The sequence below is a fragment of the Siphateles boraxobius genome, unplaced genomic scaffold (genome assembly GCF_051911475.1).
Source record: "Siphateles boraxobius isolate OS27281-9 unplaced genomic scaffold, OSU_SipBor_1 72, whole genome shotgun sequence".
Lineage (NCBI taxonomy): Eukaryota > Metazoa > Chordata > Actinopteri > Cypriniformes > Leuciscidae > Siphateles > Siphateles boraxobius.
The window spans coordinates 449,093-474,738 of NW_027509200.1; the positions used below are offsets into that span (position 1 = coordinate 449,093).

The following is a 25,646-nucleotide window of genomic DNA, read 5'->3' on the forward strand; positions in this document are numbered from 1 at the left end:
GACAGAATTTTCATTTTTGGGTGAACTATCCCTTTAAGTCAGGGATGGGCAACTTCGGTCCTGGAGGGCCACTGTCCTACCGCTCTCCGCTCCCCCGAGAAGGGAGAGGCCGTGGAGGAGGAGGAAGGAGAGCCCAGTGCCGGGCCTTCAGGAGAGCCGGAGCTGCCTGTCGCCCCCGCCCAGCCACTTCAGCAGCAGCAGCAGGAGAAGTACCCGTTCCCAGACCACGTGCCGACTCTAAGTGAGTACTTTGTCTCTTCTCCCTCTCGCATGCAGCCAATGTTCCGACCCCAGTGTTTTTGTTCTGACCCCATTTGCTCTTGCGTGTTTTCTCTCTTTTCGCAGACCTCCTCCTCCACCAGGAGGGCGCCGACCCCACTCCGAGGCTGGTGAACAATGTGGGGTCCAAGGTGTTTCGGATCAGGAACTTTGTGGCGTACATGGCGGCGGGGCACAGCGACCTTGCCAGCATGGCGTTTTGAAATCAGACGGCAAGGATGCGGTCTTGGCACAACTCCCTCAACCAGGCCAAGATCGCGGAGCCGACCATTCAAATGTATTTAAAAAACGTCTCGCAGTTCTTGGCATACGTGACAGAGACCCCGCCGCCCAACTGCCGGCTCTCCCGCGCCGTGATGGTCAGCCTGAACCGCAAAATCAAAAGCATGATTCGCTCGGTTCGGCGGAGAGTGGTGATCCACGAGGTGGCGGTCAAACAGGCCAAGAAGGGCCATCTGATCCCCAAGGCCGCTCTCCGCCGTTGCGTTGCCTCCACCAAGGCCGCCATTCCTGAAATCCTGGGTAAGTTTTTGCCTCCTCTTACCTCTCAAACCTTGGCGTACCACACACACACACACACACATATACACCCCTTAACGCTTGTCTTTTTTCCCCTCACAGCCCGTCTCAAGGTGACTGGCGACAGGAAGGACCAATGGTCATTCTATGGGCACCTCAACGCCTACCTGGTCTGTATCTATGGGCATCGCGGTGGGGTGGTCCAGAACATGACCATTGGGGAGGTGGAGGCAGCGCGACAGGGCGCCATCGATGGTTGCTATGTAATTAATGTGAGTTGTTTTATCTCTCTCTCTCTCTCTCTCTGTCTCTCTCCTTCTCTTACACCACTTGTATGTTGCTGTTTCCACAGATTTCTTCCCACAAGACCAACCAGGCCTTCGGGGCTGCTCAGCTGGCCTTGAGCGAGGAGGAGTACGCCTGGTTTACGGAGTTCCTGGCCATGAGGAAGGAGTCAGTGGGCGGTAGCAACGCCCACTACTTCTTCTTCACATCCAAGCCCAGCTCATGCAAAAACCTCAATCAATACTTTCAGGAAGCATGGGCTGGACCTGCCGGGAACTCCTAACTTCACGGACGTGAGGACCTCCATCCATTTTTGCAGGATCTGAAATGTCCGCAGACGGGGGTGAGCACTGAGGATGGAGAGCCCACAGCAGCATCCTGGAAGTGGTACACTGCCATGGATGAGGCAATTGGGGGAAGACCCTCCATCTCTCCTCCTGCCCTCGTTGCCTCATGTGGGCAGGATGCTGCTGTGGTCTCTTCATCCTCAGTGAGGCCAGAGCCAGCAAGAGCTAGGAAAAGGGCTATGGATGTGGAGGAGCTGATCCGGGACATGGAGGAGCGAGAAGAGGAGAGAGAGCGGAAGGCAGCTGAGAGGGAGGAGAGGCTGTGGAGAGAAATGGAGGAGAAGGAGGACAGAAGAGAACGGGAGAGACGAGAGAGAGAGGAAAGACAAGAAAGAGACGTAAGAGAAAGAGAAGAGAGATGGCACCGGGAGGCAGTCGAGAGAGAGGAAAGGAGAGAAAGAGAAACCAACGAAAGGGATGAAAGGTTCCTTTCTGTTCTTCAGATGCTCGCCAAAAAATAAATTATTTGACAAAAAACATCTTCTGATCTTTTGCACATTTGGGTTGATGTGAATTAAATTTGTGAATAAAAATGGGAATCTATATATAGATACGGTACTGATATATATATATACACACTGTACTGTGCAACAACTACAAATGGTGGCCTAAGAATTTTGTACAATAATATGTATATAAAACAAACTATTTCTAGCATTCACAGTACATTATAGACTTCTAGAAATTTAGTGATACTTTAAGATTGTAATCAAATTCATAAATGAAATATTTATGAAACGTTGATTAATAATTAGTGAATGTATGGTGTAATGTAAGAAGAAAAAACACTTTAAAACACTGGTTTTACTGGAGTGTATTATATGACTTTTAAAGGTTTACAGAGTTCATGCAAGGATCTTAAAGGCAGGTCATGGAGGGTTAAGTTCCAGCACACCTGTCAGTAAATTTCAAGTAGTCAGTTATTAATTGGTTTAAATTGATTCAGGGGTGTATAATTAGGGTTGGAAAAACTCTGCTGGATAATGTCCAAAGCTGAACTTGAGACTGTTTACACAAATTACACACAGTAAAATAGTGACTAAAGGGTTACTTAACCCAAGCAAATAAATCATAATAGTAATAATTCAATAGTCATTATTTACTCGCCTTGATGTTGTTTGATCCCTCTGTTTTTTGTTTTCCTGAACACAAAAGGTGATTTTGGTCAGGTTTGTACTGCTGGGTTTAATACAATATCAGTCAATGGACTTTCAGAAGCGTCATTAAATAATGCCAGGAAGCTTCTGAAAGTTGGGCTCCATTGACTGATATTGTATGAAACCAGCAGAACAAACTTGACAAAAATTCCCTTTTGTATTTAAACAATAAAAAACATTAAATAAGTAAATAGTAAACCGTAAACAATTGCTGTATTTATATGTTGAGGTGAACTAACCCTTTAACCCACCAAATATAAATTGTAGTAAATTTATGTATGCATTTTGCATTATAGTAATTCCTTGACAAACTAAGCAGCTTTGACCGTTTATGCCCATGACTGGTTCAAAAAATGCTTTACAAATATCAATCACATTTATGCATTTGACATATTTTTTATCGAAAGTGATTAACTCCATTTATTTACAGGGACAATGACCCTGGACAAACCTGGAGTAAAGAGCCTTGCTGATTGACCAGCAATCTTCTTCTAACCAGTTCATTGGTTTATCCCTCTACACTACAAAAGGTTTTAAAGCTCTAACAAATATTTGCATGTAATTGTAAACCTATAAAATGACATTTGTCAAGAAACTGAATGCTGACTACATGAAAACATTTTTATCTTTCTTAATGTTTTAAAGGTAGTCATGCTCATGGAGAGCCGGCACAGGGGTGTTTGGAGCAGACACAGCAGCAGCCAGATTGTCCCGCACTTGTTCTCCCACTCTTGCTTCAAGGTTGTGGGGATCAGGGGGGCCGTCATCATGGTCTTCCTCATCCTCTGGCTCAACGATGTCCCCATTGTCCCATCCATGGTCCGATTCCAGTCTGACTGCAGCAATCAGGGACCTGATGGACGGCAGAGACAGGCGAAGGTGGGCACGGTGGTCAGCTGCTTCATCAAGATAAAGCCGCAGAATGGGAACCGCTCTATTGAGATGGCAGTATGATGTGGGGTTCAGAGCCTGTAAATACATCATAGTTTGTTAGAACAAAAAGCTTGAATTAAGCAATGTTTCATATGGTATTGACTTGTATATGTATTTCTTTATAGTGATATGATATCTTTTATTCATTCATTCACAATTTATTTGTCATTATTGTGCATAAGTGTTGGGGTGGGCTAGTAATGCAATTCATTCTGGGGTAATCTTAATTTTTTAAGTAGTAATACTTGCTTTGTTTGAGTATAAAATCATCAGTCTTCTCCAAAGGCGAGATCTCCGAGCATCAGCCCGACGTCTCCTTTGTGCACACATTCGTCTAGCTATTGCAGACATGCCAACCATTTCAGACGCTGATGAAAACAGTTCTAGTCAGGTTGTACTGATGCAGTGAGATGTCGGTGCACCTGTTGCTCATAACTTTTAAATTGTTGCGCTTGTGATAACGTCATAGGTCACATGATAACGTCAACATGGCGTATGGTGTCCGGATCGCATTCATACTCAACGAGATTTGGCTATGAAGTACCTACTCTTTTCGCGCTCGTTGAGTAAGTACTCATTGAAATTAAGTACCTACTCATTGAGTATGCGGTTTGGAACGCAACCATTTTCCTGACACACGTCCTGCGAGCTTGTGAGGCTCCGCCCTCTGGGCCGGCAGCAGCTGCTCATTTGCATTTAAAGGGATACACACTAAAACTGTGTGTTTTTCTGAGCCCCAAAAAGTGACAATTTGAACATGCTGTAAAAAATTATCTGTTGGGTATTTTGAGATAAAACTTCACATACACACTCTGGGGACATCAGAGAGTTATTTTACATCTTGTGAAAAGTATCCACTATTAATAGCCTACAAGTCTGCTGTTTCGGACCAGGTCCGAATGATGATCAAACATACTGATGAGTTTAATAAAGTTTATTGTACATAACACAAAAGATGAAGCGTCAGTTTTACTTCAGAAACTCACAGTAAGAGCTGAGTAAACAGTAAGATATAAGAAGTGAGCAAGTACATAAACGAATTTCGGTATCAAACTACTGTATCGATATAAACGGTATTGCCTCATTCCGTATCGTTAAAAAAAATATAACGATATATTGTACAAACTCGATATATTTATATATATATATATATATACTCGATATATAACCGCCCAGCCCTAAGTGCTTGGCTGATTCTCGTCACTAGGACCTGGGTTTTCATCAATATCCATTTAGTTTATTTCCGAACTAAATCGCGCCCGCTCGACGAGTGAAACGCGTGACTAAAAGGTGCTTTGTCATTGGCTGAGGGTGAATCCCTGAACTTTGTTAGAGCTGTCCTTTCTAAATAAAGGCTGAATATTTTTTTTTTTTATTAAAGCAATTTAAAAATTAAATCGTGAATCGAGATCGCGATTTTATAACGATTTATCATGCTGGCCTAGTTACAACTGTACAAGAGTGACATAAACATGGACCTAGGATCCTGTTAAGCAATATTTGTGCAGAAAAGAGTGTATTTTTTAACTTTAAGTGCGGTTTTGAATTTTATATGTATTATCCTCGTGGCGACGACACCGGATGACGTCACGATCATCGTTCGGGTTCGGTGAAGAACAGCCATAAACTGTCCGAAGACAAATTCAGGTTATGCTGTCCATCGCTCTAACTGGCCGCTCCCCGAACACACACACCTGAATGGACCCAAATAATGTCCAGAGAGGGTTAGGGTTCTCAGGGATCTCAGAAAATTAATAAACGGCTAAATTGCCATGTGTTGTGCTAATGTGGGCTTTGAACAAAGAAACGAGTGGCAAGTTTTAGAGATGCACTGATTACAATTTTCTAGGCTGATTCAGATTTCTGATTTTTCAATGAGTTTGAGCTGTCGATGCCGATTTTAGCAGATTCCGGTTTCATTTTTTCTTACTACTTTACAGCACACACAAATATTTATTTTCCATCTTCTCTTTAATAGAACATTTTACGTAGAACATTTTTTGAACAGTAATCGCTATAAAATATAACTATATAAATTACATCTGGTGTGGGAAATTCACACACATCTAAAGTGCAGTGTTATGGAAGAACCATTTCCTTCTTTCACATCCAATATCCAACTAAAAAAATTATATATATTTAGCAAACAAAACTTCTGTATGAAAACAGGAAATGGCAATAAAATAATAAATAACATAAAAATAACTATAGCCTTGCAGTATAAAATATTTCTCAAAACACACACACACACACACACACAGGTCTTTTGCAATCACTTGTACATCAATGGCAAGTTTTATTTCACAGACAGTTCTTCTCTCTCTGCCACATGTCCAGCCGGGATAAACAAGCGCTAAGCTCGGGCAAGTGGAGTAAGTGCAGGAAACGATTGGGAAATAATAAAAACAAGTTTAAATGGGTAAATTTTTCTATAATTATTTTTGAGTCATTTACTTTTCTGACATAGCCTACTCCAGTTCTTGTAAAAAACATGGTATTTTTTTGTCTCCCACGATCTCTAAAGACATCCATCCTTTCATCAAAAAAATGATGAAATGAAATGGTCAAACAAGCCTAGCGCGACGTTTCAGTACAAGCTTCTTCAGGGAGGCTTCAATAAAAAAGAAAAAGAGATTTATCTTTAGCTATATTCATAACACATATTTTTTTATCATAAGATAATATATATATATATATATATATATATAACATTTTTCTATGAATATTATGATTTACATAATGGTTTTTGGGTTGTAAACAGGGGCGGATCTACTGGGGTGGCAAGGGGTGGCAGCTGCCACCCCTAGTAAAGGTCTTGCCACCCCAGCTGCCACCCCATTGATGTCAGCCAGGCCGGCTGAAAATAAGAGACATTTACGGTAAAAATCTTTGTTTCCTGGGCGCCCCTAAACGCATCATGTGTAGAGCCTCTCCCGCCGGCGCCTCCCTCTCTCCCTCTCCCTCTCCCTCTGACATGCGCAGTCCAGCCAAGCAGCGACAAGTTTCAAGTGAGGCTCACGTGGACACACACGACGAAACACGGTAAGAAGAGAACACGCTTTTATACATCATATTTTCAAAAATGTCTTACATGCAACTCTATCAGAAGGGTCGATAATGTTACAATGGGACAGCCCGCCTCGCTAATATTGAACCAAAAAAAGTATTCTTGTTTTTAATGCGAACGCGGTGAATCCAAATGGCGGAGTCATTTGACCCTGCTTGCCTGCAAAGTAATGAGAATATCATAACGGCGTCATCATTTTATTTTCCTTTTAATTGCAAAGGTGGACAGATCAACACAGTACACAGAACATGTAGGATGTTGGAAAATAAAAATGTATTTTCTGTTAACCAAATGCTTTTTATTATTCGCTAGTGCTTCAATGCAAGTGAACAAGCGCGCCGTTATTTGTTGCGCAGTGACGTGTGTGTTCAAGTAAGCCAGAAATGCGCAGATTCCGCGCAATACGCTGTATTTAATATATCATGATGACTCACGAGTTGCGTATTTGCGCTAAATCTGCGCAGATTTGGCTACACGAACTTCCCCAGCAAAGTGAGTAAACATAGAAACACGCGATTGACAGCGCGATTGGCGGGTGTTAATTTCAATCCCTGAATGTTGCTCTCCTGTTTGTCATTGTGCACGAAACAGAAATATTGCTGACTTGTGTGCGTCTCAAGCGCCCTCTACGCTCGTCCTAACGCATGTTAGTTGTTCGTGGATTTGCCTATATTTGGAGTTGAAAATGGAAACGTCTTCTTTAGACATGGAAAATCGATTTTACAATCGATTCATTGAACACTTATGTCTCACAAATCGAACAGGATTTTTTCACAAAAGTGACAGCCCTATTTGCAGTACGTTTAGTAAGCCATTATTTCAATCTCAGTGTGGTACTTTACTGTCATATAAATAACATGTATATCGTTCAATCATTAAAAAAAAGGAAAACTGAATTATTGACACTTAAGATGTGTTCATGTATCAAAACGAAACAGATCTTAAATCAAATGCATGCATAAAAAATGTCCAGTATGTCAAACATTGTTTACTTGACCCCACAATACTGTTTAATGGCAAAGACTAAGTGTTTCTCTTTCTTTTTTCTTTTTATATAGATGATGATGACCTAATGAATGGGAGAGGAGAGGGTTGGTCCTGATCTCCCATTGTGGCAGTAAGTAAAGTATTTTTGAGACATTGGATAATATGAAATATTTATTTTAATTGAGTATTTTATTACATGAATCCCTTGTAGCCTAAAAATGAAGCGGAAAAGCATAGACCAGTTTTTTCAACCAAAGAAGACGCTTAAAGAACAGGAGAGTGAACATGTGAAGGAACAGACAGACAGACTGAGTGAGGAAGACGTAGAAGTTCACAAAGGGACAGATGAGGACTGTGAAGTTGCAGTGGAAGAAGAGATGAGTGACAGCAACAATAAAGAAACTGAAAGGGAGCTGGGTGATGTTAGGCTATCGTCTCAAGAACAACTTGGTATGATTTATGAATTTCTGTGTCAAATAAGGAATAGCTGCAGTATCAATGCTGAAATATTAGTTGTAACTGATGCCTACTGTATTAATAAGGAATTTATATTTTCTGTCCTTTTAGATATATCAAAATCCTGGCAAGAAGGACCAAAGCAAGAGAGTTAAATAATTTCCCCAAGACTACACACGGAGGAGCAAAAAGAAGCTTTCACGCTGAATGGTACAAGACTTTCACATGGCTTGAGTACTCTGCAAGAAAAGATGCAGCTTACTGCTTTGCTTGTAGACATTTTTCTTTACCAGATGCTGCTAAAAGTGTGTTCACGTCCACGGAGGGTTACAGAAACTGGAAAAGGCGAGCTTTAAAGACAGTGGCTTTAGCTCACATGCCAAATCTGAGAACCACCAAAATGCAATATTTGCATGGGCAGAGAACAAAAACAGACAAGACAGTAACACTTCACTTGTTGCAATAATGGACGAAAAAAATAAGAAACAACTGACTGAAAACCAAAACTTTGAGAAAGCATTAGCTGAAATTTTAATCGTGACTGCAACTGAAAACACTGCTCAGCGTGGCCATAGGGAAACTACAGACTCTGAGAGAAAAGGGGTGTTCCTGTCAATGTTGGAATTACTTGCCAAACATGACCCAATGATCAGAAAGAGATTACAAAACCAGCCAAAAAATGCAATGTACACAAGTAAAACGATACAAAATGAAATGCTTCAATGCTTAGCAGGAATGGTAAAAGACAATATTATCAAAGAGGTTAAAGAAAGTCAACAATTCTCCATAATTGTTGATGAGACAAAAGATATTCAGAAAAAGGAACAGATTTCATTTGTTCTGAGATACTTTTATGAGGGTGCTGTTCACGAAAGCTTTATTGAATTTTCTGAGGCAGATCAACTAGATGCAGGTGCTCTCTCTGAAAAGATCATTTGTTTTTTTGAAAAACATGGGTTGGAGTACAAAAAAAATCTGGTTGGTCAGGGTTACGATGGTGCCGCTGTCATGAGTGGAGTACGTGCAGGGGTACAGGCCAAAGTGAGAGAGGTTGCAAAGCATGCATTTTATGTTCACTGCAGTGCTCACTGCTTAAACTTGGTCATTGTGGACAGTGTCAAAAATGTCACAGATGCAGGAACTTTCTTTTCATTATTAGAGCACTTGTATGTATTTCTTTCAGGATCATATGTACACAACAAATGGCTGAAAGTGCAGCAGGAAATGTTTGATGGTACCCCTAGAGAGCTCCAGCGTCTTAGTGACACCCGGTGGGCTTGTCGGCAGGTAGCGTGTCGCAATGTTTTAGACCGGTTGCCTGCTATTATACGCGTCTTGGAGGAGATAGCTTCTGAAATGCACCCACAAAGAGCTGTTGAAGCTTGAGGGATACTTGGACAACTTGATCTGAATTTTGTTGGGTGCCTTGTGGTTTTTAAAACGATCTTAAGTGAGTCAAAAAATCTCTCAGATCACCTTCAATCAAAAAACATTGACTTAAGCAAGGCAGTTAATCTGATCAAAGCTTTTAAAGATACTCTGGATGGTTATCGCAGTGAGGACACTTTTGGTGAACTGTGGAATAACATTGTTGACACATGTCACCAGAGCAATATCTCCACAACACAGAACAAATCCAAAAGGGTCAGACAAACAACAAAAGCGCTTCAGGACTCCATCATCGCCTCAACATTGGGACAACACATTTCACCAGTCGGAAAGACAAGTTTTCGGGACAAAGTGTTCTATCCCGTCATAGATCACATGAAGGGAGAAGTGGAGCGGCGTTTTTCAAAAACAAATTGTGACATAATGAATGGACTCCAGGCTCTGAATCCTTCCAGTCGTTCCTTCTTGGGTGATGATGTTATGCTGTTGGCAAAGGCATATGGATCAAACGCTGATGACCTAAAACATGAAATTCATCAGTGCAAAAGAGTACTTGAAAGACTTAAAAATGAAGAAAAAGACTCACCAGCTACCTTAATGGATTACACACAATTTATGGAACAATACAAGGATGTGTTCTATGAGTTGTACAGATTATGCAAAATAGCTGTTGTGATCCCTGTAAGTAGTGCAAGTTGCGAGCGGAGTTTTTCAACTCTGAGAATAATAATGAACTATTTACGCTCCACTATGACCGAGAGTAGGTTGTCAAACTTAGCATTACTAAGCATTGAAAATAAACGTACTAAAGCTTTAGATCTTGATAGATTTGTAAGGCGATTTGCTGAACAACATGGCAACAGACGCCTTCAGCTCCTGTGAGCTGTTTAATTCATCTGCTTTGTTTGATAAAACTGAGTAGCAGAGTCAAGTTTCAGTTAGTTAGTCTTCTGCGTTTATTTGTAAAAGGTTATCAAAATGTTATTCTAAGACATTTGCTCTTTGCTCCTAACTTGAATATTTTACAAGAGGCAATATAAAATTAAAGTCAGACTTTTGTTTTGTTGGTGGGTGGTGCCATTTATGATCAGACAACCAGATATTTGTTTCTTGCACTTAAATGCACTTCCACTTGCAAATGAAATTATTTGCAAGATATTATTTTGTACTGGAGTGATGGCATTACCTGCTGTATTGTTTTTTATTGTGACTATACAGTATACATACATTTTTGCACTGCTGTTGTTCAGTATGTTCAACAAACATTATTTTACAGATGTAAAATATAGTCTGAAAACCAGATTTGCACTAATTGCACAATGATTTTTTTGTATCTACTTTATGAAGGATATTGTGCTGTTCACACTGGATAAAATAAAACAAAGGATAAAAGATATTTTTGTTGTTGTTGTTTTTTTAAGGAAAAACATGTGAAACAATGTTAAACACATAAATACAGTGCACCAGCAGCATATAACCTTACATTGTCAAAGTGGTTTAACAGTTACAATACACAGGAAAAAGGCAAACCGTGTGGTTATAGACCTATTCACAGGGGATTAGAATTACCTAGGGACCTCAAGTTAAAAGGTGCTTCTAGTCATGTGTGAATCTACATGTCGGAGTTTGGAAAGTGTTTAAACAGCGTAATGAAATGTATTTTTACCGGTATATTTATGTCCGCAATTAAGCTAAATGTCATGCTATCAAAGCATTACTCTGACCAAAATTGTGTTTTTTTTTATCCATTTAAAAAGTATAAAAGAGAAAATTACAGCGTTGCAGACATGAACAGATGTACAATCTCGTGCATTCCATTTTTAGTCCTGGTTTGGAAAAGTCTTCCAGGTTTTGTCCTTGTCTGGAACTGTCTAAATTCTAGTGTAGTCATCAACCTGGCACTTTATAAATGCATTGTTTCAAGGACTAGTTGCAATCCAGATCTTCAAAGCCTGATTCATTTAATCTTTTTTTGGTCTGTATAACAAATGTGATGTCTCACATCTGCTCTAGAAGCTAATTGGGTGCTTACAGAGGCTCACTCTCAGTTAGCACTTTTTACAGGACAAAGAATTATAATAACTTTATAGCTAAATAAGGAGCCAGGTACCAACTCCTGTGGCTCCCAAGATGATGATTTAAAAAAAATTATTATTATTTTTAACAAAAGTTTACATTTTATCTGAGTTAGAAACCCCCTACTTATAATATGGACAATGCTACTATTTCTATATAATTTTGGGAGGCTCAGCCTGCATCTAAACGGAAAAATTGCCTTGCAATCAAGCAAAACTTGCGTACCCCTGCTATAAACAATCGCCACCCCAGAAATTATCCCTGACCCTGCTTGCCACCCCGTGATTTTTTTTCTAGATCCGCCCCTGGTTGTAAAGCAGCAGAGCGATTTTCGTGTCAGCGCGTTCTCCGAAGTGAAGTGTGATTGAGCGCGCGCGTTGTGCGCGCCCCCTTAAGTACACCGTGTTGGGAAAAAAAAACTTTTTTCTTTAAGTCTGCAAATGAGCCTAAAACAGTCCAATCCAAAAATGTAAATCAGCGAATTGTGAGTAAATGTGATCAGTGACAGATGTATAAATATTTTTTGTGGAAATAAATGTATTATTGAAGTTGCATGAGCTTTTGTGTAAGTAGGTCACTCTCTCCTCGTGCACTGGTAGAGCGACGAGTGGAGAGACGATCACAAGAGGGAAAATTGTAATATAAAATCGATTATTGGTTATGTCTGTGACATAATGATCTACATATGTACTTATGACTGTGTTAAACAATATTTGTGCGGAAAAGAGTGTATATTTTACTTTTAAGTGCTGTTTTGAATTTAATATGTACTATCCTCATGGCGACGACATCGGATGACGTCACGATCATCGTTCGTCGTGTGGAAAGCTGTTTTCCGATGGAAGTTCCTCACGAGGGAAAATGGTGATTTAAAATTTACCCTTTTGGTATAAATGTATATAATCGGCCTGAATGTGTAGTCAAGATCCTATTGGAGTGTTATCTGAGTGAAAACGATTTTATTTTTGCTTCTGAATGTAGTTTAAAAATTAAAACGTGTATCTGGTGGGGACGATATCGGATGACGTCACGTCCATCGATCGTCGTGTGGAATGTTGTTTCAAACCAAGAGAAATCCTGATCCTTTTTAATGTGAGAGACACCCCATACGGTAAAAAAAAATATTTTTTCTGGCCAAAATATATTTTAAATATATGCTAAATATATGTTGTAACTGTGAAATTCAAAAAAATATATTTTTGAAATCTAAAATATATTTATTTTCATCCTTCATTTACCAAAATATATTTCAAAATGTATTTCAGGGTCAAGAAAATACATTTCCAACCTTACAGTAGAATGTGGATGGATAGCAAAAGTATCCATTATATCCGGGCATGTCACTATGCTCTGTCTTGTCTGCACCTGTTCTTGTTCTATCCCTGATTAGTTAACCTTCATCCACCTGTGTCTAGTTAGTTCCCTCGTTTACCTGTATATATATTCTCTCGTTTACCTGTGTATATAGTACCCTGTGTATATATTCTCCCGTTCAGTTCTCTCCCGGGTCGGTTATTGTTTTTGTGAACGTGATGTTTCTGTTAACACGCTGTTACATTAAATCTTATCGTCTGAAACTTACGTCGTCAGTCTGTTTCATCTGCCAAGCCGTGACAGTATTAAAATCATCAGTAGCCTATAAACAGAGCAAAAACAATGCACAATATAAAACACTGCTTTGAAATGTACATTTGACTTCTTGCCATTAAATATTCAATTAATTACGTGTTTTTTAATGATAATGACATGTAAGTGTTATTTAAACATAAGCATAACAAAATAAACTGAAAAAGTTACAATTATTTACATAAATTGTTTTTAAATCATTTTTAATATTTATAAAAATGTAATCAACTTTTGAGCTTTTCAGTGTGAATGATCAGACATTTGCTTGATAGCTTAAGCAGGAATAGCGGTAAGATGTCTGTGTTATATCAACATAAGCATTACAAAATAAACTGAAAAAGTTACAATTATTTACATAAATTGTTTTTAAATCATTTTGCAAAATATACCACATAGCATAATATTTTGCATTGCTTTAGTAATGTACACATAGCTTTTTGCCATTAATTCATCGTCAAATTTTAAAAGATAAATATACACTTATTACATTATAAAAAACATTGTACACTGACACTAAAGATCAAATTGAATAAAACAACTTAGGCCACTCTTCTTAGCTTCATTTGACGTCTCATTTAAGGAATTCAGACTGATTAATATTTCTAAAAATGTAATCAACTTTGAGTTTTTCAGTGTGAATGATCAGACATTTGCATTTGATAGCTGAAGCAGGAATAGCTGTAAGATGTCCAAGATTTTTTGACACTGGTTCAAAGTAACTTGGATTTGAGGCACAGAGACTATGCTTTGCTTGTTCATAGAATCTGCCAATGGCATAACACCTCTCCTCATTTTCATTTTGACAAATCAAGAATCTTTTAATTCTAAAAAAGTTTTGATCTTCGTCATTCAACACAACAGTGAATGAATTGCGTTTAGATACACAGCTGTAATCTTCTGAGTGAACCACCTCGTCATTTGTAATGATTCGTTGAAAGTACTTTACCCTGCCTTTTTGTACCCCATAACGACTCAGTGCCATATAGTCATCTCTCCTAAGTAATCGCACTTTAGGACGACCGAGTGCAGTGACATCATGTGTGCGAGTTACATGTTTCAACCGTTTTGGTCTTGTCAGAGTTTCAAAGATCTCCTTGCATTCATTTGAGGCATCTTTTAGGATAGTCTGACCATAAAAAGGTAAAGCCTTTTGTAACCAAAAAGTTTTGACAATCTGCAGTGCAACCCCTTGAGTGCTTTTGATCATGTCGAGTAGTTTAGCATTATAAGACTCAAATACAAAGGCAGAGTGAGCCCACAAAGGCCCCCAGTTAACTACACTTCTTGGTAAATGGAGGCAAAGATGGACATTATAAGACATATTGGCTTCCCCATATTATACCTCCATGTCTTTCACAAAATCTGTTAGAAGTGCCTCAGACTCCGTAATCTGGTCTCTGATTATATTTTCACCCAACAGAAGTGATACACCCTTAACTAGTTTTGACCAGTGATTCAGTAGTGGTTCTGGCAAGACACCTTTTAGTACAGGTAAGCTATATTAAAAGAGCCACATGTACCACTCGTGGACTTTCCAGAATTTCCTCAATGTGACTGATCTTGGCACACGAGGTACATTACATGGTGGTTTAATCTTTAAAAGCAACTCGTCTATCACTTTTGTAGACCTACCTATATACCAGTGTTTTTCATGGTTTTCACTGTTTAACCACAGCCCTGTTACAGTTCGTGCAACACCCAGAAGTACTGAATGCATGTAGTCTGGCACAGACCCTTCAATTACATCAAAACTGGGAAGCCGACACAATGCACTTGGTCCTTTGACACCCATAACAGGCTGTCCTGACTCTAACGCAGCTTCTACAAATTCATTAGTCTGTTCCTGATTGCGAAGCTGGAGGTCTTTCTGAAAAGGATATGCACGAGTAGATCCTCTGCCCTTTTCAACCCATTTTCCTTTGTGAAGGCAATAGGAGCAGCCATATTCACCATTAAACTGTTTGACATTCTTTATTAGAGGTCTGGCAACTGAGTCACTCATCAGAACTAGAGGGATTACTTTTGTAGTGATAGAAACACCTTTGTCCTTTTCCCATGTGAAACCGTTGTCCTCTAGTTTTACACATTCCTCTACAAAAGGATTTAAGAATGTTCTCATATTAGGCTTCTCATCCCCAAACCACAGTCCACAAAGGAGTACATTATCCTGTCTCATTTTCAACGGCAACTCATTAATGGTGCATAAAAGGGGCCAAATACTACAAGGGGACTTTTTAAAAACTGGCACACCATCACAGCTAAATGTCAAGGTAAGGGTTTGAAGGGGCGTATCTGAACCACTTAAAGCTTTCTGATACAAAAAACCATCACAAATATCACTGACAGATGTTGATGTTTCTGTTTGCCTTTGTACCAATTCGTCTGTAATTCCTGGAATTTTCAAAAGATGTTTTATTTGATCTTCCAAGGAGAGGTATATGAAAAAATTATTGGTGAACCTGCTGGCTTTGTCATAAGTAATGTTGCATTGAACACAATGAACATGGTCCAGTTCAGCTGACATTATTTTATTGCACTGGTCACACACATAACAGATTTTCATAATGTCTTTGGTATAATCGAAAGCTTTGTAAAATGAATATTTTGTCCTGCATACCGAATCATTACCACCAACAACATTTAGAATTTTCATGACATCCTCAAGACAGTCATTGGTCAAATTGTGTTTAAGCTTAAGTGCCAAAAGAAGTAGTTGGGTTTGCTCTTTAGTTTGACTGAATCCACTGGATCCTCTATCTGAACAGGACTGGAAGTGCACTCCTCTTCAGGAGTAGTTAGCTGGATGTCTTCTGGGGTGGTGTCTGGGAACGGCTAAAAAAAAAAGAAGAGAGAATTATGGGTCCTGTTAACATCACATTAATACTCTTCGAAGAGATGTAGCCTGGAGTTTAAGTTTAAGTTTCAGATCGGTCCTTTCCCAATCCACATTTATACTCTTCTGCCCTGTAATTTCCTGTCTTCTCTCCATTATCGTTTCTGCAATAAATAAAAAGTGGCAATTTTTTTTTCTTAGTAAAAACTTTCTTTTTTACTGCTCAGCATCACATCTTTTTAGAATTATTCACAATCAAGGGAGTGTATTGTTTTGTGTATTTTGACACAAACCTTGAAAACAGACAAATAAGATAGTATTTGTTACTTGCGATAAAGGAGCAATTAGTTAAAAAGGATAGTGAAAGTTCTGTAATCCTTTACTCACCCTCAAGTTGTTCTAAACCTGTAAGATTTTCTTTCCTGTTGAACACAAAAGAAGCTATTTTGAAGAATGCAGGTAACCAAACAGTAGATGGACCCCATTGACTTCCATAGTATAAAACAAAAATACTGTGTATGTCAACAGAGAACAGAAACTGTTTGGTTACTGACATTCTTCAAAATAGCTTATTTTGTGTTCAACAGAACAAAGAAACTACACGTTTGGAACAACAGTACATTTGCATTTTTGGGTGAACCATACCTTTAATTAATTAAAGGGATGTATCAAATGTAAACTGTGCAAATTACCAGAACCATACCTTATGACATTCATTGATAACATTCTCAAGGTCTTCTGCTGCCTTCATTCTGAAAAATAAAAATATATATACAGTAAATAAATTTAAAAAAGTGATCTAATACATTTCACACCATACACCTATATTATACTGAATCAAGAATATGCAGAGAAATCGGACATTCTCGCGCTATAAGTCACGAAAGTGCGAACTCGTAGGAAGACCACGAGTGCTTAGGGTACATTTAGGACAGGGCCTAAATCCCCTGATCAAAAGAGCCAACTTCGAGTGATTAATTTGGGAGCCGTTCGCACCATAGGCAGAAACAAAAGTACACCCGCCAGAACGGCTGATTGGGGAAATTTAAGGGCATTTGGTTTGGTTGCAGTTAATCGACCTAGCAGTGGGAGATACTGTTTTCAACACACCTTTTTTTTTGTGCCCATCTTCGTATGGTTCTTGGAGGAATTTCCTCTTCAGCATCAGTAAGATAACGTTTATACGAAATCCTTTGTCGAGGCTCGCTCATTGTGTCTGTGTACGTCACGGCAAATCATATGTGACCTACTGATGAAATTAAGATGACAAAATAAAGAACAACATTGAGGATTAATCATACAATCCAAAGGGTTAACGTTAAACATTTGTAATAAAGTTAGAATGTTATTTATTGTGACATCTATGCTTACCAAATAGTTTTCCAGGGAAGTAAAAAAATGGATCGTCTGGAATCCGTCCGTCAATGCGCTTACTGTCTGCGCATGCGCAATGCATACGCAGCGCAATGCCTTAGTGATGTTATAATAAAACTGCATAATTAGATTTTAAAGGTAAAAAACAACATTTAAAAGAATCCTAAAACATTGTTATGTAAGTGCAAATACAAAAAAATTCAACAATTTAGATAATTTAAAAAAGCAGCTTTATGACGTCATTAAAAAAAAAACCGTTGCCAGCCTGAGGCGCGAATAATATGACCGTGTCACCGCTGCACCCGAAAATTGGAGACGGTAAGAAACGAGCCGATTATGTTTGCGTTAATTAAGTGGGTGGAGGATGGAAAATTCTCTATTCTGCCTACTGAACAAATAAGAGGATTTGATGAGGATGAATACTCAGCGGGTATGGAAGAAAAGGAAGTTTACTTGGTGGAGTGGCGCCAAGGCGTCAAAGAGCCGAAAGGTGGGTGGGCGGTTTATGAGGCCTCCATCGTCAAGATAGCAGGTAAAGTTTCCTATTTTTATTATCCTATACTCTTATATCATGCTTTATTATTCTGGATACGCTTAACAAGACGTCAGTAAATTATTCAATTTGTTTTTTTGTTTTTTTATGTAATTAACATCATCAGGACCGTGTGACGTGCTACAATCATTAACGTTAGCCTTTATCTCAGCATTATTCTATCTCCTCAGAAAGGGAGAGAACGTTGCAAATACAGCTCAAGGAGCTTGAAGAACAGCTACCCAAGCCAGTCATTCTCAAGAGAAAGACTAGACCCACAATGAAACTCCTAGAGGCCGCACAGGTGAGAGAGGAACCAGCAGCTAAGAAAAAGGTGAGTGTTTGCTAGAACTGTATGTGTATATATATATAACATAATTATAAATACATATAAATGTACTTGTTTACAGTAAATTATGTATTTTTAATGGACAGCTCACAGACCTACTACCAAATGATCTAAAGGTGTGGAATGGAAAAAAAATTGAACATCTACAGCGTGTGATAAATCAGCTGAGAGAAGAGAACATGAGTCTAAAAAAAAGAAAATGAGAGGCTGAAAAATGAAATACTTGAAAGTAAGTACTGTACTGTATAAATATATATATATGTGTGTGTGTGTGTGTGTGTGTGTGTGTGTGTAATATATTATCAATCCGGCATTTTGATCAAAATACAGAAAAAAACTGTAATATTGTGAAATATTATTACAATTTGAAATAATGGTTTTCTATTTAAATATACTTAAAACATAATTTATTCCTGTAAACATAGCTGAATTTTCAGCATCATTAATCCTTAAGTCTTCAGTGTCACATGATCCTTCAGAAATCATTCTTATATGATTTGATGCTCAACAAACATTTATGATTATTATCAATGCTGAAAACCTGTTGAGCTGCATAATATTTCTTATAATCTGTGATACTTTTTCAGGATTCATTGATGGATATAAAGTTGAAAAGAACAGCATTTATTCAAAATAGAAAACGTTTCTAACAATATAAATCTTTACTATCACTTTGTATCAATTTAACAGTTACACTTTTTATCAATTTAAGGATAAATTAAATTGATAAAAAGTGTTAAATTTTGTTAGAAAATATTTCTATTTTAAATAAATGCTGTTCTTTTTAACTTTGTTCTTTTTAATCAATGAATCCTGAAAAAAAAATAGATATCATTAGAAAAAGTAACATTAAAAATAGTAATGTTTCCAAATTTCTGACCAGTACACTATATATGTGTGTGTGTGTGTGTGTGTGTGTGTGTGTGTGTGTGTGTGTGTGTGTGTGTGTGTGTGTGTGTGTGTGTGTGTGTGTGTGTGCTTACAGTTTGGTCTTTCTACAGTATTTTTCAAAATATATTCACATTTAATTTTACGTTCACAGAAATCCCACCTCTCCTTCTGGCTACGAAGCACTTACTCCAAGAGGTTAGAAGAATTGTTTACATAATGTAAAGCACAGTTATGCCTTAATTTATTTTACAATGCTCCACATTTTCTTGCCTTTTAAAACTTTTTAAGACCTTTAGAGTTGCTCATTAGTAATATTTCTGCCTTCTTATTTCAGCCCATGAAATCAATTGCAGATGTCCCTGACGTAAGATTTAAATCTAATTAATTAATTTGTTTGTCATTATCATTATTGTTGTTGTTGTTTTTGGTGCAGTTTACAATAGCTTGTGGAATCTGTTGCAGATGTTCATGATGTACATTTTACACATTTTCATATCTATTAACATATGATATATATATATATATATATATATTTTTTTTAAAAATTATGTACTTGTACATTGTACTCAGGGCCGTGATCACGAACGAACGGGGTGGGGGATTGAGAGTGGTGCTAATACTAACTTGCACTGCCCGACACCACCCCACGCTACGCTTGGGACGGTCCTGATTGTACTTGTACACTGAATCTGAACAAGAAACAGTCTGCTATGTAAATGTTTTTCTGATTTACAGTGTTGACTTGTTTCTAATACATGAATTTCTCTTTTACAGATTTCAAAGACTCCATCTCATGTTCCCCTCTCACATGCTCCTAAAGTAAGTATTAGCTACTTTTTATGTAATGTCTGTGCCACATGCTATTATGTCACATACTAAGCATAACTATTGAAATAATGACATTTCTAATCGATTTTTTAAACATTTATAATAAACCATGAAATTAAAATAATTATAAAGAAATTACAACAGAACAAGTTGTACTTCATACCACGGCTACATGCAAACTACTATACTGTATATTAAATCTCGGCATTTTGTGGTATAATTATCCTGCTAGAAGTGCCAGTTACATAGATCATTAGATAAACGTATATTGTAAACAATTGTCCAGTACTATTGCTAACATATCCATTTACCATATTCATTTTAGCCTGTGCAATCAAATGCAGATGTCCTTGATGTAAGTTATGCATTTTAACTATTGTTTTTATCTTATTTTTTACATTTCAAATATACTTGTCAAGTCAGGAACATTAATCATAGCATCGTTATTTGAACATGACTGTGGTAGATAAACAATAGTTCACCTAAAATTGATATATCTCATCATTTACTCACCTTTGTGTTTTCTCATGTTTGTGTGACTTATTTTCCTCAGCATAACAGCAAAATATGTTCTACATCCAATGCTTCTCTGTCTGCTAGTAAAGTAAGTACTTTGTTTTTGCCTTGCCAAAATACATGGTGCAGTTACGAGTAATTGCTTTGTTAATTCTTAATAAAGTGTGTAAAGGTTTGTAGTTAAGCACTTCCTTCTTTTCTTTATAGTTTACCAGCAACAGTCTGTCTGTAATAACATTGTTGACTTTCATTTTGGTTTTATTTCAATTTTATTTTTTTAGTGTTCCAGTGATGCTAATTATGTAAGTACTTTTTGCTGAGGATTTAGGTGTGTACATAAAGATTTGTTAAGCATTTCTCCAATGGGTGAAATGGCTAAATAAAAACTTAAAAAGAGATTTACAATATACATTATTTTCAAATTAAATCTTTTAAAACTTGTTTATGTGATCACAACCACAGGTGGAGTTAGCACATGGCACGGGCATAACAATCCTACAGCATCAATGGACTTCTGCTCTGCAGGCCCAAACAGCCACTTCAATGGTCCGTGTTCTTTTAATGGCCGCCTTCCCACTAGAGGTTCTGATCCAGAGCAATTTGAAAGGTAGACCGTTTCAAAGGCCAAGTCAAATTCTTAGATATTAATCTGAGTAGTTTAAAAAAGGCATCTACATCTAACTTGCCCATAAAAATATCTTTCAAATTCAGCATACCTGTAGTTATTTTTCTTTACTTCCACTGTTGAGGTGAACAAAAATATTTGGAGATCTAAAACTAGTCAGAAGACAATTGTGCATGCCCTCTGTATCCTATTCAAATGTTCATGTATCATGTATTGTCTTTTGTAGGGGGAAAGAGTAAAACTGACGGTAGTACAGAGAGAAGAAGTGCCCTTGACAAGGAAACCATGGGAGCCATATTTGGTAAATCAAGACTTGCAGTGCGTCCAAAATCACATACTGTTTGAGTAGATACATTTGTATTTGAATTTACATCGCAACCATTAAAAAAGTATGTTCTATATGAATGAATTTCGGACACTACTAAATCAACCATGTTGTTGCTGTCACGTGACTTACCAGTGTAATTTACGTAGCTTCACTGCCAGTCATAAATCCCCTCCCCTAGCCTCATGGGATAGTAAAGTGTCCATCGTATGCACACTTCAGAATCTCTGCATAAGTAGTAGGTCATGAGGATACTTTTTGCCTACTATTTTAAAAATACTATGAATTCGGACATACTTCTCTGTTGGCGTATTGTTTTTCATATACTATATAGTAGAGAAGTATTTGATTTCGGACGCAGAGTTGGTGAAAGGAAAATTTACTAGAAAATTTCAGTTAAAGGGTTAGTTCGCCCAAAAATTGTAATCATTTCTGTAAGACTTTCGTTCATCTTCGAAACAGAAATTAATATCTTTTTGATATAAAATCTGAGATATTTCTGTCCCTCCTTTGACAGCTGCGCAACTACCACTATGACGCTTCAAAAAGTTCCTAAAGAGATCGTAAAACTAATCCATATGAATTGAGCGGATGTCAGTAGTTTTATTTAATGCATCTGTGTGGCAAAAAATGGAATTAAAAAAATTCAAGTGTTACATTTATACAATATAAATAAAAACCAAGAAAACAGAAAAAAAGTTTTCTGAAACAAAAATCCAAAAGTGAAGTGAGCCACTGCCTATGTTAATGACGGCCGGGTGTCCACTGGCACTGGCGCGCTTCACGCGGAGGAGAGCGAGCACTTTCAATTCATTCATATGGAAGTTGAGCTTCTTCAACTTCCATATAAATGAATTGAAAGTGCTCGCTCTGCTCCGCGTGAAGCGCGCCAGTGCCAGTGGACACCCGGCCGTCATTAACATAGGCAGTGGCAAAATACGCAGCAATGGAGGGACAGAAATCTCTCAAATGTTATTAAAATATCTTCAGTTGTGTTTAGAAGATGAACGAGAGTCTCAACAGGGTTAGAAGTAATGAGTGTGAGTAGTTATTGACAGAATTTTCATTTTTGGGTGCATGAACTAAATATATATCTGTGATTTTTGTCTCTTACAGTGGCAGTCAAGAAGAGATTTCCCAATGTATCCAGAGGAGCTTTGGGTATTGCAGTGAATTCCAAGCTGGGGGAACTGAGACTGCTTGAAAAAAAAAAAAGCTAATTTATTCAGATGTGTGATATGTTCACATTTTGGACTGCAAATAAAGATTTTATTCAAATGTTACATTGTGAATGTATTTTCTTGGACTGAAATATATGCAGGGCAAAATAAATGTTTTTAAAAAATACAAGGTATATTAAAAAAATGTATTTGTAGGAAATATATTTATGTAAATATATTCTGAAATATATTTTAGCAAATATATTTTTTGGCCATTTTTTGTATATTTTGAAATATATTTTAAAATATATTTTAAAATATATTTTTTTCCCGTATGGGACTCTGAGACACGTAAGAGACACTCTGAATTGAATTGTCTTTTAAAAGGTATTTCTTCTTGCAAGAAGGGCCAGTCACCACGCAGAAGTTACGCTGTAGAGTGAGTGAGCCGACACCAGGAAGAGCTGGGCTGCCTTTATACTGGTTTCAAGGTCTTATGCAGCAGGTTTCTTTTTCAGGGCATATTGCTAAATAAGGAATACACCGTTGCACATTCTTCTCTTCGCCGCTAGCTGACACTAGGACCATCTAATTTAGATGTATCCTGACCTCTAGGACCAAAGGCCCCTTCCCAGCTGTTCCTAGGTGTCGCACTCCTGCACGTTCACAGATACACACATATATCTCGTTCACACATTACTACTAGGTTTGTAATATCCACTGAGATAGTTATTACAGTATATAAATCTACAGGTAATAATATTATAATGCAACTTCAGAATAACTGCAAATCAAAAGACAATCCAAACAATATTCTTGTCAAAAATGTTTTGTATTCATCAATTACACTATTAAAACCATTTCATTAAGAACATTGCATGTCCAGTGCACCCGCAGTTTACAGGTATAAACAGCTTTTAAAGGGATAGTTACAGAAGATATTTTAGGGCGTTTTCACACCTGAAAGTCCGCACCAAGGTCCGCACCAAAGTTCACGTTTTGATACATTTTATACTTTCAGAAAGTTTTGGTTTGGTTTCACACTGCAATTATCCGAGTGCACTAAAGAACTTTACGTGACATACTGGCAGTATAGACGAATCCGGCGAAACTACCGGAAGTAAGCGGGCGCCATAACTGAGCTGTTGCTGGGTAGCGTTGAGCCATTGCCTCCTATTGTTTTAGTTGCAACTTGCGTCCACTGGAATAAACAGCCCGCGATTTACATGTAGAGTGTGCATTATTTGACCAACCCATCCGGAGCTCGGATCATTTTCACCCTCTATCAGTGACCTGTAGTTGGCATTTTGTTGATCATCGGATGCCAGGCGAAGGAGAAAATACTCTTGAATACCTTTAAAACAACAGAAGGGGCGCATTGGGGCAATAACGTTAGTAACATTACTGTTATGTCTGTTGTTAATGTTTGATTTGCTTGACTGTGACAGAATTATTTTCAAATAACAAATGAAATTAAATATGATGCAGTTTTTGTTATAATAACAATTATTTAATGACATAAGTAAAAAAATATAATAAATAGGTAATATAGTGCTTAGCAAAATCTCCTCTCTAGCTATTTTTTCTATTCAATTAACATGCTATGGTCATTAAATGGCTTTCCTGAGCTAAATGTAACGTTATGTGACATAATTGTTCTCCTGCTGTTATATTGAAGTCTTTACATGGTTTAAAAACACTAATTGGTCGCTATTATGTATACTTTCTAGCTGTACCTTACCCTTGCCTTTTACAATGTGAAAATGAGATAAATAATGGACACAAATGAAAAACATGAATTCGTTTATTTGATGTCATTCATTTATTTATTGTTGCCAAATGGACAGATCTTTTTATAGTTTCCTCGTTAGCTAACATTAGCGTAGCTAGCTTGCCAAGCTATTTTCATAAATAATCTGTAAGATCGTTTGTACCTTCATCTGTGACTGGAGGCCACTGTCTAACATCATCAACCCAACAAGTCATTCTGCCTGGCTGTAGCTGTCATCGAGGGTGCGTTATCACGGAGCTTTGTTTATATACCGGTAACAGCTCAGTAATGGCGTCGCCACAAGATGGCAGCCTACACAGAACGCTCGTCGGATTCGTGTATAAAGGCAGCCCAGCTCTTCCTGGTGTCGTCTCACTCACTCTACAGCGTAACTTCTGTGTGGTGACTGGGCCTTCTTGCAAGAAGAAATACCTTTTAAAAGACAATTTAATTCAGAGTGTCTCTTACGCAGGGATGATGGTTTGATAGAGATTTTTGCCATAACAGTATACGATATAAATAAGCAAATACATACAGTATATACAGTGGTTAAAGTGGGATTTGGTAGGTGGGGGAACCCTTTTGTTGATCTTGAAATATAAATTCTCACAAAATGCGTTTAATACTGAAACGTCTGTTTATATATCCATACTCCCTTAATAAAGGAGTCCAGACATTAGAAAAATATCAGTCTACACATGCACTTTATATTTAATATGAGGGAAATACACGAGACATGACAAAATATTTTTTAGTAATTCTATGAATTACACTACGCAAAACAAAAGTAGCCTAATACTAACCGGATGAAGAATGGTCGGCCTCCATAGAACATAAAATATTATTTTTATTTTATTTTTCGTGTTCGCGTTTATGAGGAAAAAAATGTTACGGACGTGACAGTTCTCCATTACGGACATGACTGCTCTGAAAGCGACCTTAAAACTTTCACAGAGACCTCAAACAGAAAGCACAAAGCCTTTCTTTAAAGTGAATTTCGTTTTTTATTAATTGTATCTTAATTTTAATCAATGTTTCATCAACCAATTGCTTGGATTTAATAAATAAGAAGTGAATAGGCCTATAGTAGAAAATAGATCATCAAGGCCCGCATGGAAACGGGAAAGAAGGCATTTCTGTGTTCTGCACCTTCAGCATGAAATACTTTGCAAAAGGACTTGAAACTCATTGAGTTAATCTTGCTAAATGCTTTTAAATCCAAAATGAAAGATTTAGACGCAGATGCCTTAATATGTAGGCTAAATGCTCTTAGACTGTAAACATTATTTTAAATGATTATATGACATGTTAGCGCTTCTGC

The 25,646-nt window shown here is 37.7% G+C and overlaps 1 protein-coding gene and 2 long non-coding RNA genes across 3 annotated transcripts; all 3 read left to right on the forward strand.

Annotated features, from left to right (window-relative positions):
- The first annotated feature begins 1,580 nt into the window (after nucleotides 1-1,580).
- On the forward strand, nucleotides 1,581-3,391 carry LOC143724282 (uncharacterized). The gene is made up of 3 exons (XR_013197309.1): nucleotides 1,581-1,854; nucleotides 3,018-3,117; nucleotides 3,233-3,391. It is a non-coding gene; the product is annotated as an uncharacterized LOC143724282 (long non-coding RNA).
- Nucleotides 3,392-17,659: 14,268 nt separating this feature from the next.
- Nucleotides 17,660-18,402, forward strand: LOC143724337 (uncharacterized). Its single transcript, XR_013197359.1, has 3 exons — nucleotides 17,660-17,860; nucleotides 18,052-18,194; nucleotides 18,296-18,402. It is a non-coding gene; the product is annotated as an uncharacterized LOC143724337 (long non-coding RNA).
- Nucleotides 18,403-18,408: 6 nt separating this feature from the next.
- On the forward strand, nucleotides 18,409-22,614 carry LOC143724336 (uncharacterized). The gene is made up of 10 exons (XM_077217339.1): nucleotides 18,409-18,438; nucleotides 19,252-19,295; nucleotides 19,435-19,464; nucleotides 19,875-19,919; nucleotides 20,254-20,283; nucleotides 20,482-20,532; nucleotides 20,726-20,746; nucleotides 20,907-21,051; nucleotides 21,296-21,370; nucleotides 22,511-22,614. The coding sequence occupies exons 3-10, from the start codon at nucleotides 19,438-19,440 to the stop codon at nucleotides 22,612-22,614; spliced, it is 498 nt and encodes a 165-aa protein (XP_077073454.1). The 5' UTR covers nucleotides 18,409-18,438; nucleotides 19,252-19,295; nucleotides 19,435-19,437.
- Nucleotides 22,615-25,646: the final 3,032 nt, after the last annotated feature.